The sequence below is a fragment of the Bacillus rossius genome (assembly GCF_032445375.1).
Source record: "Bacillus rossius redtenbacheri isolate Brsri chromosome 9 unlocalized genomic scaffold, Brsri_v3 Brsri_v3_scf9_2, whole genome shotgun sequence".
Classification (NCBI taxonomy): domain Eukaryota; kingdom Metazoa; phylum Arthropoda; class Insecta; order Phasmatodea; family Bacillidae; genus Bacillus; species Bacillus rossius.
In genome coordinates this window covers 20,004,116-20,022,179 of record NW_026962013.1, presented here as the reverse complement: position 1 = coordinate 20,022,179, position 18,064 = coordinate 20,004,116, and the positions used below count along the sequence as shown (strand labels likewise).

The 18,064-nt window shown below is 39.1% G+C and overlaps 1 protein-coding gene across 3 annotated transcripts in view; it reads left to right on the top strand.

Moving 5' to 3' along the window:
- Window positions 1-18,064, top strand: part of LOC134543346 (spermatogenesis-associated protein 13) — a 250,784-nt gene that overhangs the window by 191,089 nt on the left and 41,631 nt on the right. For all 3 annotated transcript variants that reach the window (XM_063388318.1, XM_063388320.1, XM_063388319.1), the window contains exons 3-4: window positions 16,076-16,218; window positions 17,126-17,265. In XM_063388318.1, coding sequence (XP_063244388.1) covers window positions 16,076-16,218; window positions 17,126-17,265 — 283 coding nt within the window. The remainder of the gene's footprint in view (window positions 1-16,075; window positions 16,219-17,125; window positions 17,266-18,064) is intronic.

Sequence of the window (18,064 nt, the reverse complement as noted above, 5' to 3'; positions counted from 1 at the left end):
GTGGCGTAGCTAAGGTGACTGGCGCCCCTGGCCAGACTTGAAAATGGCGGCCCCTTTTTGGATTAAAACAGAGGGAAGGGGGGGGGGAGCGTTCAGTAACCGCGAAACCGTCGCGGCAACACCCCCCCCCCCCCCGGCTGCTCCGGCGCCCCTGGTGGGGGCCTTCCCTGCCACCCGCCTGCTACTCCACTGCTGTCGACACTCGCGTTCGCACGCTGCGTGCGAGTATATTGCGATTATGAATATAGTGGAGGAAAATAAATAAATATATATTTAAAAATTTTGAAAATAATGTCAAATAGGTAAGAGAAAACAAAAATGAGTTTCTTAGCATTTGTATTTAAAAAAGTGTTTCTCTTGCTCCCCTTTTTTAAAAATTATTTTAAGTTTTTTTTCACTAATGCAACCTTGCAATTATATATTTCATCCTTTATATTAACACTAGGTAATATGCAATGAAGCTTTGGACTTAGTATTTATTATAAATAATTATTTTTTTATTAGATAACAAAACATATATATAATTTAAACAAAAACAGATTCTTCTCTTAAAATTTTATCAGTCTTTAATTAACGCTCACATTAATTTTAATTTCAGTGTTTTATATAATCATCTTCTTTTAAGACACAAAAAAAAAAGAAAACTGTGGTCGGGGTAACGCTTCCCCGAGGTCTGTCCCGCTCGACAATAGCTGCACATCTTTGTCAGAGTCTCCGGTTCGCCGCCTGTGCCGACTGGTGCTTTTTTCTAGCTGGCGGCGGGCGAGGGTCGTTCTAAAAGTAAATTAACGTTTGTTTCTCTAGATATATTTTTTTATTTAACACTAGCTAATGCCCGGCACGCGATGTACTACCACAATTATTTTTTGTTGTAATTTTTTCGAAGTAGGTACAGGTATACAAAGCAGCTCTCTTTCTGTATAATTCACCATCTCTCTGTCAACCTCTCTATCTCTACCTATATATCTATATATCTCTAGCAATTTAAGTATTAAAAATCTCTGTTTTCATCTATCTGTATCGTAAAACATATTTCTACCTGGCACAGGTGTGGCATGGGTATATAGAAACACGCGCGTATTCCAATCCAACTTTCTGAGATTCAAGATTTTGAACGAACGAACATTTACAATGTTATTTATATAGATAGTGAAACAAAACTTATTTTACAACACACATGATACCTTAGCTATTTTTCTACCTAGTCGCCATACAAATTCAAACATCTGTCATAGCGTATCACCAGCTTTTCTATGCTTATGCATACTCAGTTATCTCCAAGTGGTTGAACCAGTCATTAACAGCCCTCTTTCATTTCGTTGTTACTCCCAACTATCGTGTTGAATTTTTTACTGAATCCTTGATTTGAATTCGTCAGTCACTTATGGGGGAAAAAAAGGAAAATCTTCCTGAAAAATATATGGTTATATTTTTCCATAAAATTTTCCGGACAAAATATTTTCCCACTCACGTCTCTATGGTTTGTTTCAAAGCTACGTAAACTTGCAGGTTGAGCATTGTGCAGAATTTGCAATCCTGCTTTCCTGTCGCATTGCGCCACGTTTTCGCTCCCCCCGACTCTTCTCACTGCCCCGAAATAATTTCCTCCCCTCCTTCGGTAGGGATATTCAGCCGGCATCTTGTAGAATGTTGTCACGGCCACTGGAGGGTCGCGCAATGAAACAGAGGGAAGGGAGAGACTAATATTCACCGACCCCCAGTCAGTTCCTGAATACGCGTGTACCAAGTGCACCGCTTGCTCGTGCAACTTCTGCGGGGTCGGAATTTAGGGGAGGAAAAAAAACATAATTTTGTGAATTCAAACGTTTTCACGATTTTGAGAACTTTTAAATATCGCAACCTCTACCCGAGCAATCTTTCATTTCAGATCACCCAGACGTGCTAAAACGTACCACTAAAAAGAAAATGAAATGACTATATTTTTATTTATTTGTATAACTGATCTAATCTAACCTGCGTTTTAATTTTAAAACAGCACAAAAATACATGTAGTTACAAACACACACATACACGAAGTTTGTGTCAAAAGTAATGAGAGTTATTTTTAAAAATTCAAATTTATTGAAAACAATTGCAATCCATTATCTCTTTCAAAGTGTGATCTTTGTGAGAGAAGCTACATAGCAGTTCCAGCGATTTTTCCACTCTTCGTTGCAAAGAGGGCATTTTCTGTAAATATGCGGAGAGCGCTCGTTACAGTTTGTTTAAATTTTTTCGATTGTCCCAAAATTGAGTCCCTTTGAGATGCAATTTCAGCTTGGGAAAAAAAAAACGGGGGGGGGGGGGGGAATCGCAGGGAGACAGATCTGAACCTATAGGGTGGCTGGGGAAATGTTGGCACTTTTTTTGAGCAAAACGTTCGCGTACGGACGGGGCAGTGGGGCAGAACGCGTTTTTTTTATGCACAAGGGATGTTGCACAAAGAAGTTCGTACCTCAAGGCAGGGCCGGAACTAAGGGTGGGCATGGGGGGCATGTGCCGCGGGCGGCAAATATCAGGGGGCGGCAAAATATGAAAAGTGGTTCACTAAAACAAAATGAAACTAGTCATTAAAAAAAGTTTTGAAAGTGTACATATCGCAACCAATAAGTTAGCCAAGAAATTAAGAAATTCTATTTAACTTAATTATGCATAATTTGTAAATATATTCGTACTTCAAATGCGTTACTTCACTCTAAGAAAAAAGTATTACCATAATTCGTGGTCTGGAGTGAGAAAAACCACTGCGATGAGAGCTGGCATCTCAAGGACCCGTTGCGCGGGTGATCACTTGGCTGAGCAAGATGTAGCCCTTTCTCTGATAAATACCCTCATTTTTCCAGCCCCTACTCAGTCGCACCTGTGTTTTCGTACCATGTGCATCTCTGCCTGAGGACGGGAGCAGATAACAGTTCCCGAAACGTCGCTTGTTTCTGTTTTGGAAAACTATTGTGTTTGTTTCGTCTTTTCGTTTTGTCGTGTCTTTTTTCTCGTTTAAACCATTGTGCTGAATTTTTTTGGGTTCAATATTTTTGTGTCGTCATCATTTGTGGTTTTTTTTTTGTTCTCTTAGTACAGTTTTCTTTGTTTGTTGACGATATTCCTGTTACGGAATATTTTGTGGTGTTTATATCCTGTTGACAACAGCAATTTTTTGCTTAATTTGTGCCTTTTGTCTTTTGGTTATTTTTACTTATTTATTTATTTCATTTTTTAGTTTTCTTCTACAGAAAAAGTGCTTAGCAATGGCGTATGTCAAAAAAACTTACATCAAGTAATGTTGGAATCATTGACAGATTAATTATGGAACTGAGTAACAGGTTTAAGGCTTTGGAGAATATTAACAATAAGTTTGGATTTTTAAGTGGTGTTCAAATTCATAAAATGGAAGTAGAAGATTTAAAAGTCAAAACAGCAGAATTAGGAAACACTTGCAGTGCCGATCTTAACAAAGAAGAATTCGTATTTGAAATTGAAAGTTTTAAGCACCATGCATTAACAGTAGACTATGAATTAAAAGATGCTACAGCATCAACAATATTGAGCCTTATCTGCAAAAATAAACTGGAGGAGGCACATCCTGCTCTGAGAATGTTTCTCACCCTTCCAGTTACAATTGCGTTAGGTGAAAGAAGTTTTAGTAAACTTATATTTATTAAAAGCTATTTGAGAAGCACGATGGGCCAGCAGAGATTAACAATTCTAAGTATTATATCTATTGAACACAAACGAGCTGCTTTGATCAATTTCGATGATATTATTTGCAGCTAATCATGCTCGAAAAATTAAATTTTGAATTGAATTTCTTTGTATGGTTATCAATACAATATTATACTTAATTCAGAATCACATGTTCTTTATGTAATTTTAGTAATTAATAAACTTATTGGTAAGACATTAATTTTCACTGTTGTGCAAACAATAAACAATAGTTTGATAACAGTCTATTTCATTATAATAAAAAATGTAATTGTATTAGTTTTCCAATTAGTGTACTTGATAAATAAAAGTTCTCAATTATGTATAAGTGAATGGTATCATTTCAACCACCGCTTCTAATGAAAAAGGGTATTTTATAATGTTGGTAAGGAGGGGGCGGCAAATTAAGCTTTGCCCCCCCCCTAACGAATCTCCTAGTTCCGGCCCTGCCTCAAGGCACCACGGCCAACCGGAATTTTTTTATCGAGAAATCCTTGGGAGAGTTTTGCTGGTGAGGTCGGAGAGCGCCTCTTCATGGATCCTTTATCACGGCAAATCCTGACCAACTCTGCTTGTGTTCACCTACAGCAGAAACGCGCATGCGCCTTGGACTCCAGAGTGTTAAAATTCCAGTAGCATAGTGCGCGTGCATCTCATTGCAAACTAAAGGGCGTCTGACTCTGGTTCTATGAATCTCAGGTTCCTCAGAATATGAGCCGGGGGGGGGGGGGGGAACCCGACGAGTTTTGTCGGAAATTTAATGAAGTGTCGAGATGCGGTTGTTTGTCGCGCGTGTGTCTTCCAGAGGATACGCCCCCTTCCCCCACCCTCTGTCACTTCCCCCACCCAAACACCCTTCGTTAGTCTCTGTTACGTGACTTGCCCTTCTCCCTTCTCTCGCATTGTTCATTCTGCGACCAGGTCTGAGCTATGAGGTGAGCGGGTTGTGTCGGTCTAATCTGAACGTGAGTTTAAGCCCTAGCCTAACCCCATTGAGACGATTTACAATTTATTTCCATGTTAATAATATTGACGATTCGTATCGTTTGACAATAAAAAAAAAAATGTGAGCGAGTGTTTCAGTACTTGCCTCAGTAACGAACAAATTCTGTCTTCTCACGTTGCAAATAAATTTATAATATGCGTTACTTGCGTAGTTTATAAACTCGGCCTTAGATAAACCACGTTGATATGCGCCAGGCTGTTCAATGCCGAGGGTGATAAATATTCGCTTTTCAAGTACGTACTTTCTTCACCCGCCGCTATAATTCGCTGCCTGAATCGTAAACACTGATTGTCACCATCACGCGCAGATAGCAGCATGAAACGGAAGGAAATTTTAAACTAATATAAAAGGCTCCGATAAAAAAAAAGAACTTAAAAAAAATACTTAAACCCCGTTTTGGACCTGATTTTTGACAAGGAATTTGATTAAAATACTGCCCATATTGTTAAAATTCATCAAAAAGTTAAAACACTAAAGTTTCCATACACGTTAGCTGACTATAAATTATAAAAAAAAAATATTAAAGGAGAGTTGTACTATTATATAGTTTAATTTTTATACATATATGAATTAATGGACATTAATTGCCTAATAAACGAAAATAATTAAATTTTATTTTAAGTGAAAATAAAAGCTATAGGCATACCTAGATGAAATTATCAATTCAATGGGCTGAGCTATGTATTTAATAATATTATAGCAACAACATAAACAAATAAAATGTAATCGAATATATTTGCTTAAAGCAAAATTTGTATGATCCAGTAATCTGTTATTAAAAATATTTTTAAAAAAATTTGTTCCAGTGCTTAGGTTTGAAGCACGACACGAATCACTCCTTAAGCTTCTACCACGGAACTATCAGCAACAGTGGGGTTTAGGAAGAAGAAGAATATATGTCAACACTGTAATGCCAGTTTTCTTATGCATTTTAAAACTTGGGATTTTCCGGGGTAGTTTCATGGTCTTAGAGTTTCATTTGGCACACCAATACGTTTGGTATGTACACTAATATTTGCAAAAGTGACTGTATACGGGTTTATGTTGCTACACGTGGGTCCGCCATCTTCGCGTCACATTTCCGTTCATCGGCTTCCGTTCCATTTCCACGAAATTATCCCTACCAAATGCTGTGTGCCGAGAGCTATGATGTTCACAGATCAAGAACCCCTACCTTTCTCTTCGTGTTCAGTCTGTCAGTTGAGAGCTGCGAGCATACAGTTCTCTCTATATATATACATACATATACATGTACATATATACACACACGCGCGCCTTGATTTACACGCCCGCAGAATCTGATTTCGTGCATCGTCGGATTTTTGTCTTTGCTGTTGTTAAAGTAAAAAGAAAGTTAAGGCTAGGTCTATTTCATAAAATAAAATTTGCGCAAAAACTCGTCCATTATTTTTCTCCCGGGATTTAATTTTTCACACTTCCAGACAATCTGAACTAAAATTAGATGTTAGTAAGGTAGGTTACACAGAAATCCTAAGATCTTTTTTTAAATATTAAAATTTCCGCCATAATATATATTTTTTTAAATCTGGATTGTAGTTTTATTCACGCCTATAGGTGATCATAATAATAACATAATGTTTTTAGGTAAGCCTCAATTTAAAAAAAAACTGTAAAATCGCGGAAAACGTATGAAAACATCAAATTTTTTTTATGTGTAACATCTTAGCTCTCGGTATACGGCATTTGGTGGGAATAATTTCGTGAATGGAACGGAAATGTGTAACAACAACAGTGCTCCCATCTGTGGCGGATGGCGCGAACCAAAGTTCACAAAGACAAAGAGAAACTTTATAGTATTAACTGTTTGATGAATTTTAACACAATGGGCAGTATTTTAATAAAATTCCTTGTCCAAAGAAGGGGTTTAGTATTTTTTTCAATTATTTTTCGGAGCCATTTTATTATATAGTTTAAAATTTCTATCTGCTACTCAAATTATTCAATTATCGACATAGCTACTCCGATATGAATTCTAGCGGCTGGTGCGGAATCTTAAGTGCATTTTGCGTCCAGAAATGTAGTTGAAAACACAATTTGCGTTTATTTATCACGCTCGGCATTATTTTTAAAAATTTTACGTTAAGTTTCGTATCATAAGCGTATTTATAACGCGAGAACACACGACTTTGCTCGTTGCCTGGGTTAGATGTTACACATCTCTGGCGAGTACTGAAAGACTATCACCAGTAATTGTTTTTATTCCAATCGCGACGCCGGGCAAGTGAGCTGGCGATCTTCGGGTTTGTTCGAGACTGACAGCAGGGGTCAGTGAATTTGAGGTTTCCATTTAAAAACACACGCCGATTCCCTTGGTTTCAGTGCCATTTAACTGCTATCGACCGAGGATTAAGACCGTGTTCAAACTCGTCTGGCACTTGGAAATTTTTTCGGTTTTGTGTGTAGCGTTTTGTAAGCCTTGGGTCGTCACGTGTTCCCATCTTGGACTAGCCGTCAGAAAAAAAATTCAAATGTAAAACAATAATAAATTATGAAGTAATATAATCTTAACTTCCTCAATGAACTTTAGTTTTTATAGCCACTGTTTGATAAGGGTTAGCCCTACATGATAAAAATAATAACGCTAATATCGTTAAAAAAAAATACCAGATTTAGACGTATATTAGTTACTGTACTTCATTTACGTATTAAACACCCGTGATTTGGAAGCGGATGAAACGCTAAACAGAAATTAATAAAAAAAACGTGTAATATTTCTTTGACAAAAGATTTTTACAAGAGTAGTTTGTATATAGAAAGAGTCAATTATAACACGGCAAGAACTTGGAGTGAGACAGAAAATGACAGCAGATTTGGGGCGGAAAAAATACACGTGTTGTTAGTGTTCAATAAAAGATGGTTATCTTGTTTCGAGGATAAGAGACTATTATAGAAATTTTCATTGCATAAGTTGCATGTGCGAGGCCGTACCTAAACCTTTGAGATGAAAAATAAAATCTTTAGTAAATGCGCATGCCCTGAAATCAGCTGTGCCGTTTTGTTTTTCCCACATGCATTTGAAATCACGCTGTAGATATGGCAGCGGAACCTGTTGAAAAATGATACAACTGGTGGTGTCCAATTCTTAGGCGACTATTTGCTTAGTAGATTCGATTGCTGAATAGATTTATTCATTTCGAATTTTTGTTTGCGTTTCTAAACTCAGATGGGAACTAAGTTAAAACAGGTAGGTACAGGTATGAAACTGCGAACTTTTAAAACGTGAATTTTAAGAACTTTAAATATACCGTGGTTGCGAATTTTTTTTTTCAATGGAAGCATTTATTTTTGGGAAATTGAATAGTATTTTTACATCATAGTTGGGATGAGAATCGATTAAACTGGACTTAATCGAAGTATAAATTCTGTCGTTCTGAAATAAAAACATGGCGTTACATCGGTGGCTGGCCGATATGGCTGTTCGTGCCACATCAACTCACGATGGCTCCGTCGTGTGATACAACCGGCTTGCGGTAATCGAGGAGGGGGAGAATAGGAGGGTAGAGAGAGAGGGGGGACACACACACACACACAGATACATATATACATACACACATATTATATATATATATATATATATATATATATATATATATATATATATATATATATATATATATACACTAGCTGCCCGACCCGGCTTCGCACGGCTATACTAATGGAAAAAGAATTATGCCACATCTCCCATTTACAGTAATGGTAAATAATAAAAAATTCCGTGAAAATTTATTACAATGCTGTATAATGTACCGATGGTTTCCCGACTCGTGCACGCAACATAAAACTGATGTACCCGTACTTCGCTACGGCAGTCTACAGGCAGATCACTCTTGCGCCGCTCATAATACATGCCCCTCGTTGTGGGTACGCCACTGCCGCGCGATGCCCGTTGCCATGGAGACGCAGAAGGCATGAACAATGCAAAATACTGTTCTCATGCAGACAAAGTACCCACTGTTGCCTGGTTTTAACCACCTATGCTATGGGATCTAATTTTCGGAAAATGTCATCCTGCGTAACATAAGGAACATTACTGTGAAGTTTCAAGTCTGTAAAATATATATACTTGAAAAAAAAGGGCAATTTTTGATATTTAAAGTACTTGCAAAATTTCAACGGTGATGAGGACTGCACTAACAATGAAATAGCCGTTGCCATAGAGACGAATGAAGCATCAACAAAGCAACAGCCGTTGCCATGGTGATTTCCTACCAAAAACTGGAAATAAAAAAAAAATTTAGGGGTGGACTACCCCTAACATTTAGGGGGATGAAAAATAGATGTTGGCCGATTCTCATAGATACCGGATAAGCACAAAAAATTTCATCAAAATCGGTCAAGCCGTTTCGGAGGAGTATGGCAACGAAAACTGTGACACGAGAATTTTATATATTAGATATATATATATAAAGAAAAAGAAAGCGATGGAGGGGGGAGGAGATTGGCCGAAACTTTCCTCATAATTCCGCGTACAATTTTTTTTGTGTTCCTCCACGCGGAAAATGCGAGCTTCAACATCGAGCTGACACTGCAAGAAGTGGCGGACAGTAAAGCGCTTGCAGTCACGAAGTTTAAGTAATGCTCTGCCGTTTGGCCAGCCGCAGGTTTATTGTCGGTTCGTCGCGGAACTGTCTTGTGATCGAAACAACTGGATAGCCCCCCGTTCATACCGTTTTCTGCACGAACTCGTCATCTATTTAACGAGTCTGGATGGGTACTGTTCCGTTACACCCACACGCACACACGAATGGACAGGGGAACGGATCTATAAATCGTTTTTCTGATTTTGGCTTGAGGTTACGGCACAAAACTTCTTTTTTTTTTTTTTTTTATCGTAAAAGGCCGAGATCATTTTTACATGTATCACTTTGACTTTGCCTCACATAGATCATCGACCGATTAATTTTTTAACTACGCCATTGATTACGGATGAACTAAAGCCACGTAAATATGCGAGGGTAGGGTTTTTTTTGGGGGGGGAGGGGGGGGGGGAGAAATTGTGGAGAGATTTGCTTAAAGTATTTTTGGCGCCGTTTGAGGATAAAACAATAGTGCATCCAAAGTAAATTTACAGAAAATCCTTGGAAATGTAGACATACTGACACTTCTTGCTAGTTTTGTGGTCACCGCCAAAGCATTGTGGTTAACGTGTAACTGGAGGTCCCCTGCAAAGTCAGGCATTGTGGGTTCACCTACAAATCTGTGGACCAATTATCTGCTTGTCCACCGTTGCAAAGCCCATAACAGAATTGAAAACTGCTTGTCGCCAGATAATAAAACGCACTTATTAACTATTAATTAATTAGATACAAAATATTTGTTGTGTCACTCCATGCCCCTAGGTTATTGGTCGCATTCTCGCCTGTCTTGCTGCTTAGAGCTATCCGGTGATGGTTTCTAGCGTATTTTACTCGATGCATTTGCCTGTGTCTTTATAATTGTAATTTTTTTTTAAAAAAAAAATTATGGGCCTACGCTATTGCTGGTTTTCACTGTATGTCAGAGAAACCTCAAGAATGGGCAAGAAAGATGAATACGCAAACACACAGAGTACATGCCAAAATCACCCTATGTCAAATATTAAATGAATAGACAGCACTGAGAATTCCGCGAACGAATTATTCACAAATAAATATCATTGCACAGACGAATGCAGTGGGATAACAGTGACTATATATATATATATATATATATATATATATATATATATATATATATATAATCTTCAAATAGGCTATATTGCGTGGTTAACGATTGTCTTCAAGAACAAATAAAATATATGCATGCTCGGAACCGGATAAAATGCATTTATACCTAGGCATGGTGGTTCATGCCGTTTGCATTATGGAGTACACGACTTTGGCCTACGTTCTGAAGAAAAGAATAGGCGGTAAATAATTTGTAAACTGAGACCTATGCACATTTCAGTGTGATCTTCAGACCAGCCCCGTTGGGGCCGCACGAGATGTGTCTCGTTAATAAGTAATGCCCCGATGCAGACTCGAAGGCTGAATCATTAATGCCAAACCCATTCCGGCTCCTCGGAACAAGTCGAATTGGGTGTCAGGCCGTTTTTGATGCATAAACAACACGCGAAGGGCGTAATTCAACCCAGATGTAACGGCGTGTGTTGTCCCTGCGCGACCTGGGTGTGCTTCTTCCGCGCTCCCGCGTGCCGAGCTCGTTGCAATCACGATCCAAGTAGTCAAATGGGTGGGGTTAACGTCTCCCGCCCGACGACTCGAGGTCATGCTAAGAGAACGGAGCATACACGAACGGGATGTTTTGGGTGGGGGAGAAATGGGGAAGGAGTACCTCGAATAAAACTTCATCGCTTCACAGCGTAATCCGCCCAGTGGCGTAGCCAGGATTTGTGTATGGGGGGTGTTAAGAAGCATGGCCCCCTACTCCCCGTATTAAAGCGGGGGGTCCGGGGGTCCTCCCCCGGGAAAATTTGGATTTTAAGGTGTAAAATAGTGCTATTTTAGCAGTTTTCGGTACTTAAATTTAAATATTGTAATGGTAAAAGTTTTTCTAATTGTTAATATGAAATTTGTTTGAGTGATTATTAAGAAATTAATTAATGATTTGGTGCTAATGGGGGGGTGGTTTGAACACATAAACCCCCCCCCCCTGGCTACGCCCCTGAATCCGCCACGTTTCTCATTCGTGGAAAAAAAAAAAAAGTGTTAGACCCCGTCCGTCCGGAATCACTAGGTGGAAGGCGAGCTGGTGGCTCCGTAAAAGGTTAAAGTTACGATTTTGCGTCATACGGTTTTTTGGGCAACGACTCAAAACCGTAACAGTGTGACAAAAAACATTGGTTCAAGGAGCGTCTTCTACAAGAACTATAAAACTGCAGCGAGCCTGAGTAACGAAATATTTTATCGAAACGAATCGGTTCGGAAACCAAGCAAAACTTCACACTGACTTGTGATAAGGTTGCGCTTTGCACCAGGAAGGGGGATGTGGGGGGAAGAGACTGAGCCTGGGCCGACGTGTTACCTTGATGGAAGTAGGAGAGACGTCCTCCAACATGTCGGTGCGCCCCGACGCTCGCATAAGTCCCGTCGAGAGTCCCGGGTCGTTGCACACGTCTGGGGCTTTAATATTCCCAGCCGCTTAATATATTATGACCTCTTCCCCCCCCCCTTTTTTTTTTCCTGCCGAGCTGCGTCTGACGTCACAGTCGTCAGTCGCGCTCCCAGCGGCCGCCCGGTGAAATTATTATTGTTATTGTTATTTCTGTCCACGGGCAGTGAATGTAGTATGTGGGTGGAGGCCCATCAACTCAGGAACACCTTAAGCTGGGAGCTTAATTGGGAGAGAGAGAGAGAGAGAGAGAGAGAGAGAGAGAGAGAGAGAGAGAAACAGTAACAGTAGGTTGTGTGCACAATATTTGACCGCCATGTTTTCTAACCTGCTGATTCCCAACAACGCACAGGGCGGTCGCGTGCATGTGGAGAGAGAGGTCGTGCGCGAAGGAAGAACATATTTTATTTCTGTTACGGACTCATGGCGAAACAAAACCAATATTAGAGTTGAGTAAAGTGCCATTTTGGTGGGACTTGAGAAATGTTTATAATTATAAATACCGGTATACTGTTGCGGCAAGAAATTGTCGAGATATTGCCATGCTCCGGTTTATGTTATCCCTACTTTAAAAAATTAATTATTGCTATTAGTTATAAAAAATGTTTTTCGTGTAGAATGGTAAACCTAAAATGTTTACATAACTCAAATTAATTTATATGTTTATTATGTGTTAGTAAATTGCTGGTCAGATACATCGCCAAATTTCAATGGCTGAAATCAACAGTAAGATTTCGATTGTGAACCGACTTCGCCCAAGTGATGTGCTTGGCCTGCTATGCACTCGCTTTATGTTTATTTAATTGTAAACCCAACTTCAGGCTCTGAAACAAAGTATCGCCAGGAGAGGGTGGTCCAGTCACCAAGGAAGAATAAGACCCCATCTACACATCTGAGATATGTATTCGGCTGTCAGCGAAGATGTTTGCTATTATGTTAATCACGAAAAAAAAGCGTTGTGGAGTATAATACGAATGGAAAATCGATAGGGGATAGCACGTTTGACTCACGGAAGTCCATGGATATTTTATCCATATTTAACACTGCTGGGCATCAATAGTAAATGGTGAATGCCTATAGGCAGTACGCGTTCCACCATCACACTCCGGCGAACGGAGGATCCCCAACTGTACAAGATGTTCGGGGAATGCATTACCCGCACGCAACAGTTATCAACAATCAGTTATCAACGGTCAAGTTTCAAATATAAAACAAAGCCGATAAAAATTATTAACACTATATAAAAATTATAAATAAAATCACTAACAGCAAAAATGTATATCAAAATTATAATTTTACATTACTTTTTTTTTTAAATAAAGCATTAAACCAAACTTTTTAAACATATTACCAACTTAACAAAAAATAAAATATAATCAAATTAAATTATCCAAGTGGCCAAAGGGCCAAGTCCAAATTTCGCGATTTTTGTTGTATTGCAGACTAGCTTAAGTACCCGTGCTTCGCTACGGCGGTCTGCAGGTGGAACACTCCCCCACAGCTCAGTGTACATGCCCCTCCTCGCGGGTGCGCCACTGACACCTACAAATAATAATAAAAAAAATCAAATAATGCCATGCTATGGAGACGCAGAACACATTAGACAATGCAATAGCCGTTGCCATGGATACGAAGAAAGCATCAACAATGCAGCAGCGAAATTCCATGAAGAAGAATCAACATTCTGCTTTAACATGTTTTTTTTTCTTTCAAAATATCATACAGACAGTGGCCTTTCTCTTATTTCATCGATATCGGAGCCAAATTGTAGATTTCTACAAACGAAAAAAAAACTACTTTATAAATAAATTACGTCTTATAGGATCGTATTAAATCCAACCATAACACTTAATTTTCAAAAAAAAAGTATATATATATATATATAAAAGATTATAAGAACCTACATACAAAACTTTAGTTGGGACAGAAAAACTTTAAGTCCAGTATGTTCCTGTGGCTTTTGGAAAAAAAAAGTCCCCAGTTCGGAAGAAACTAATCGCTAATTCCTTCTTGTCAGCCACAAACATATTGCAATTGATGGAAAAGTGTGTGTAAGCGTGTGTGTTTTTTTTTTCTTGCAAAGGATGCTATATTTGTTTCGAATATTTCTCATACAATTGTAGGTATATTTTAAAACCTTCATTGCGTGTTTAGGAAAACATTAAAAAAAATTGTGCGAATCCTTCAATGCTCGCCAGTGATGTGTAAAATCTAACCTCGGTATCGAGAAAATTTATGTGTTTTCATGCCGCAAATAAACTTATAATACGAAACATTGACACGAAATTTAACTTAGAATTCTTTAAAATAATGCCGAGCGTGATAAATATGTGCTTCCAACTCCATATCTTGACTCGAATCACACATAGTTTCCGCACCAGCCGCTATAATTCGCTGCCGGAGTAGCTACGCCGACTGTCGAATCATTCGATTTCCGGAGCGAAATTTTAAACTATATAATGAAATGGTTCCGATAAGAGAAAAAGTCTAAAAAAAAATACCATACCCCGGCCTCGGACGTGATTTTCGACAATGAATTGTATTAAAATACTGCCCATCTTGTTAAATTTCTCTAAACTGTTAATACTTTAAAGTTTCCCTTTGCATTTTCGAACTTTGGTTCGCCCCATCCGCCACAGATGGCAGCACCGTGGTTACACATTTTCCGTTCCATGCGACTTCAGTTCCATTCAAGAAATTACTTCTACCAAACGTCGAGGACTAATATGCTACACATAAAACATTAAAGTGTACACTGTTCGAATGATCGTAATAAATGTATGGCTTGTAACGTGTGATCTTGACCGTACCACGTGGTGAATCGTTGGAGAGAGCTATCCCTGCGGGCAGCGATGGGTTTTCGTGTGATGACCACCGTAAGGAGCAAGGAAATAAGAAGGATCTTGCCGGGCTGAGTCCGTGCCAGAATGTCATTATCCCCGAACTACGGACAGGATGGTCGTAATCGAAGCTGGGGGGATCGTACACCGCGCCGTGCAATTTTCCCTAATGGATATAGCAGCGATGATCGTTAACTGTGTTATTACACAAAACGCGTTAACGCGACGATTGCCTTGCGCGAAAGTACTCCTGCCGTTAACAGTTATCCTCTCTCGACACTCGGCAAGGAGGCATGTTGAGCTTGTATCCAACAAGTGGAAGTCACCGGAAGCCCGTTCAGAACCAGCCGGATTCGCCGTCAAGCTTATGTCATCGAATATATCGACGGTAAGAGATCGTAACCCACATTGAAGTGAATATGGGTTACATCATTTTACCGTGATGCAGTCGATACGTTCTATTCTTGTAGGTAGCAGTGATCACATGTTTTGGAATTCCAAAAACTCGCTTGTTTCCATTGCAGGTGTAGTGTGCCGGGAAAAGTTCAATTTCCTGCACTGTGAAGGTAATAACACAACTCCAAAAACCAAATATCTCAAATCATTGGTGCCCCGGTTTTTTTTGCCAAGATTTGTATTGTATACATAGACAAACTCTGAGAGAAAAGGTTCTTTGTTCATTAAAATAGTATGTTGAGATTGGAGCAGCAAGGCTGAGGTCTGTCTGTTATTTTCCTCCCTATGTATTTTTTTTTTTAATGTCAGAGGCGAATAGCTCGGCCCTCCTCATAAACAGCAATTCTTGTGAATGCACTTGTGTCCTGTTTTAACAGTACGCACCACAAATAATCTTAAGAAATGTGTTCAATAGAACGGATTCACTTAGCTGTTTAGTATGTACCAGTGGCTAGACAACTCCAGAAAACTCCAAAAGTTTTTGATATGTAACATCTCAGCTCTTGGTATAAGGCATTTGGTAGGAGTAATTACGCGAATGGAACGGAAATGTGTAACCACGGTGCTGCCATCTGTAGCGAACTGCGCGAGCCAAAGTTCACAAAACCATAGGGAATTTATAGTACTATTCGTTTAGTGAATTTTAACAAGATGGTAATTGCATTATAAAGTTTAAAATTTCGGTATGCTAATCGAATGATTCGATAGTCGACGTAGCTGCTCCGGCATCGAATTCTAACGGCGGGTGTGGAAACTACGCGTGATTCGCGTCAAGGATTTAAGTTGAAAACACAATTTTTCGTAAATTTATTACGAAATTTCGTGTCTGAGTTTCTTATTGTTAAGTGTATTTGCAACATGAGAACACCTGAATCTTGGTCGTTACCGAGGTTAGATGCCACACATCCTGGTGATCACTGAAAGACTAGCTCACATATTTGTTTTGTTTGTTTTGTTTTTTTAGCCGGTAAAGGAGGTGCGGGACTCGGAGGCCGGCGGCCAGTACCGCCGCTCCCCAGGGCTGTCCAAGTCTGTCCGCCACAAGACCTCCAGCTGCACACCCCTGGACGAGCCAATGACCAGCCGGTCCGACTGGGACATCAGAAGGCGAGTGCTGCAGTGGACCTATACCCCTGGCCGGTTCGCTTTTAAAGAGGGCTCTCCCCCCCCTCCCCGGAATATTTGGCAAAAATTACTCTTTTCCAAAACGTTTTTGAACCAACCTGGAACCTACGTGATGATAGTGTTGCTATTTTATCGTAGGATATTTTGATATTTTTTTTTCCGGTTTATTATCCTTGGGTCAGTTTTATAAATGCTTAAGATCCAATTTCCGGTATAATCACATCATTATACGTGGCAACAAAATCTGTGAAAGTTTTTTCGAATACAAAATCATGAATTGAATTAGGTATTGACCAGCACGTTAAGTTTCAAGCTATTAAAATGATTTGAACAATAATATATGTGTATGTATGTTTGAGGAGAAAAATAGTCATTAAATTAGACCTGTGCCATAGCATCTTACAAATATTCTCAATTCCTTATGCTTATTTTTATGCAACAAAGATCTGTAACGAACATATGCAATCATTGTAAAATAGTTCGACACAATATGTATGTCTGGGAAAAGTTTCTGTAGCCTTATAACATTTTTTTCAGTTATATTTACGTCAAATGACACAGTACCAATTATACAAATATTTGTAAAGATAATAATATAAGTTAACAGTAACCTGCTGAAGAATAACGCTTTTAAAATATTTTTCGGTCTAACTTCGAGCCGGTGAAATAATCATACCTGAAATTTCATTGGCATCTCTTGTGATGAAAAGTTTTATACTAAACTTTTGAGGTTAGCCTCTTCGAAGTGGATTGATTGTGCAGTATACAACATCTCTGCTGCTCAACATCAGAACACCAACTTAGTTTATTAGACAATGGCCGCTAAAACATGTACGCTACTTGAATATTTCTTCTGTCTAGCAATGATCGTTTAACCTTCTTCTTTCAGGACATGGTCCCATGGACATTCTGGCAAAGACCAGACGGCAGCTTCAACTTTCCTGTCTTCAGACGCTTCTTCGCCTCTCCTCTCTCACCCAAGACTTCACGAAGATAAAGAGCTGTCGCAGTCCCAGCGCAGTATCTCAGGTACCGGCCACTCGCTGCGCTGACGTAGCACGTGACGTCGATAACCTGCCTGTTTAGTGCCAGTACTTCTGCGGTACTTGTTTTCACAGTACTGCACAGCACTTCACATCTCACGGTCTGCACGACCGTTTATTTTATGGCTGTCTGGCTGATACAACAGCTGTTTCTGAAAAAAAAAATTTAAAAACCCACTTAGTCTAAAGAATCCTCAAAAAAGTGCATCTTAAAGGATGTCAGCCATTTTTTTTACTAACCTGCAGAATAGCTGAAAAGATCCGTACAGAATCGCAGAAAGGACGGGTTGCTTGCATACTATCATGCATCTTTGTGGCCTTTTTGTGGGTTTTGTGGCGCTGTCTTTTAGTGAAAATATGATAGCCAACCAACTGCTGTGTACATACACCCTTTCATGTTTATGTATTGTTGTCAAATTTTTAACATGAACATGCAAAAATTGAAAGAAAAATATTTATCGAAAATAGGATGTGAAAATGTTTTGAACACCAACGAATGACTGCCGAAAAATATTTTTTAGTTGATACAATAGGTTGTGTAAGCATCAAAAGAACGGCTAGTTCTTCAGTTTCTACCATAAGTGAGTGTGCATATGCTATAGGTATTGTAAAGATTGTTCATGGTTCACGCCGTATTGAGTAGAAGCAAGCAAAGTGAGTCAGAGGTCCCAGCTCGTTAATTTTCTGGTAATACTGTTTGGGTAACTGCCTACAATACAAGGGGGTTTAGTGGATTAAATATTTGCTTGGATATTATGTTTGGGAAAGGCAATCTTAATTTTTCT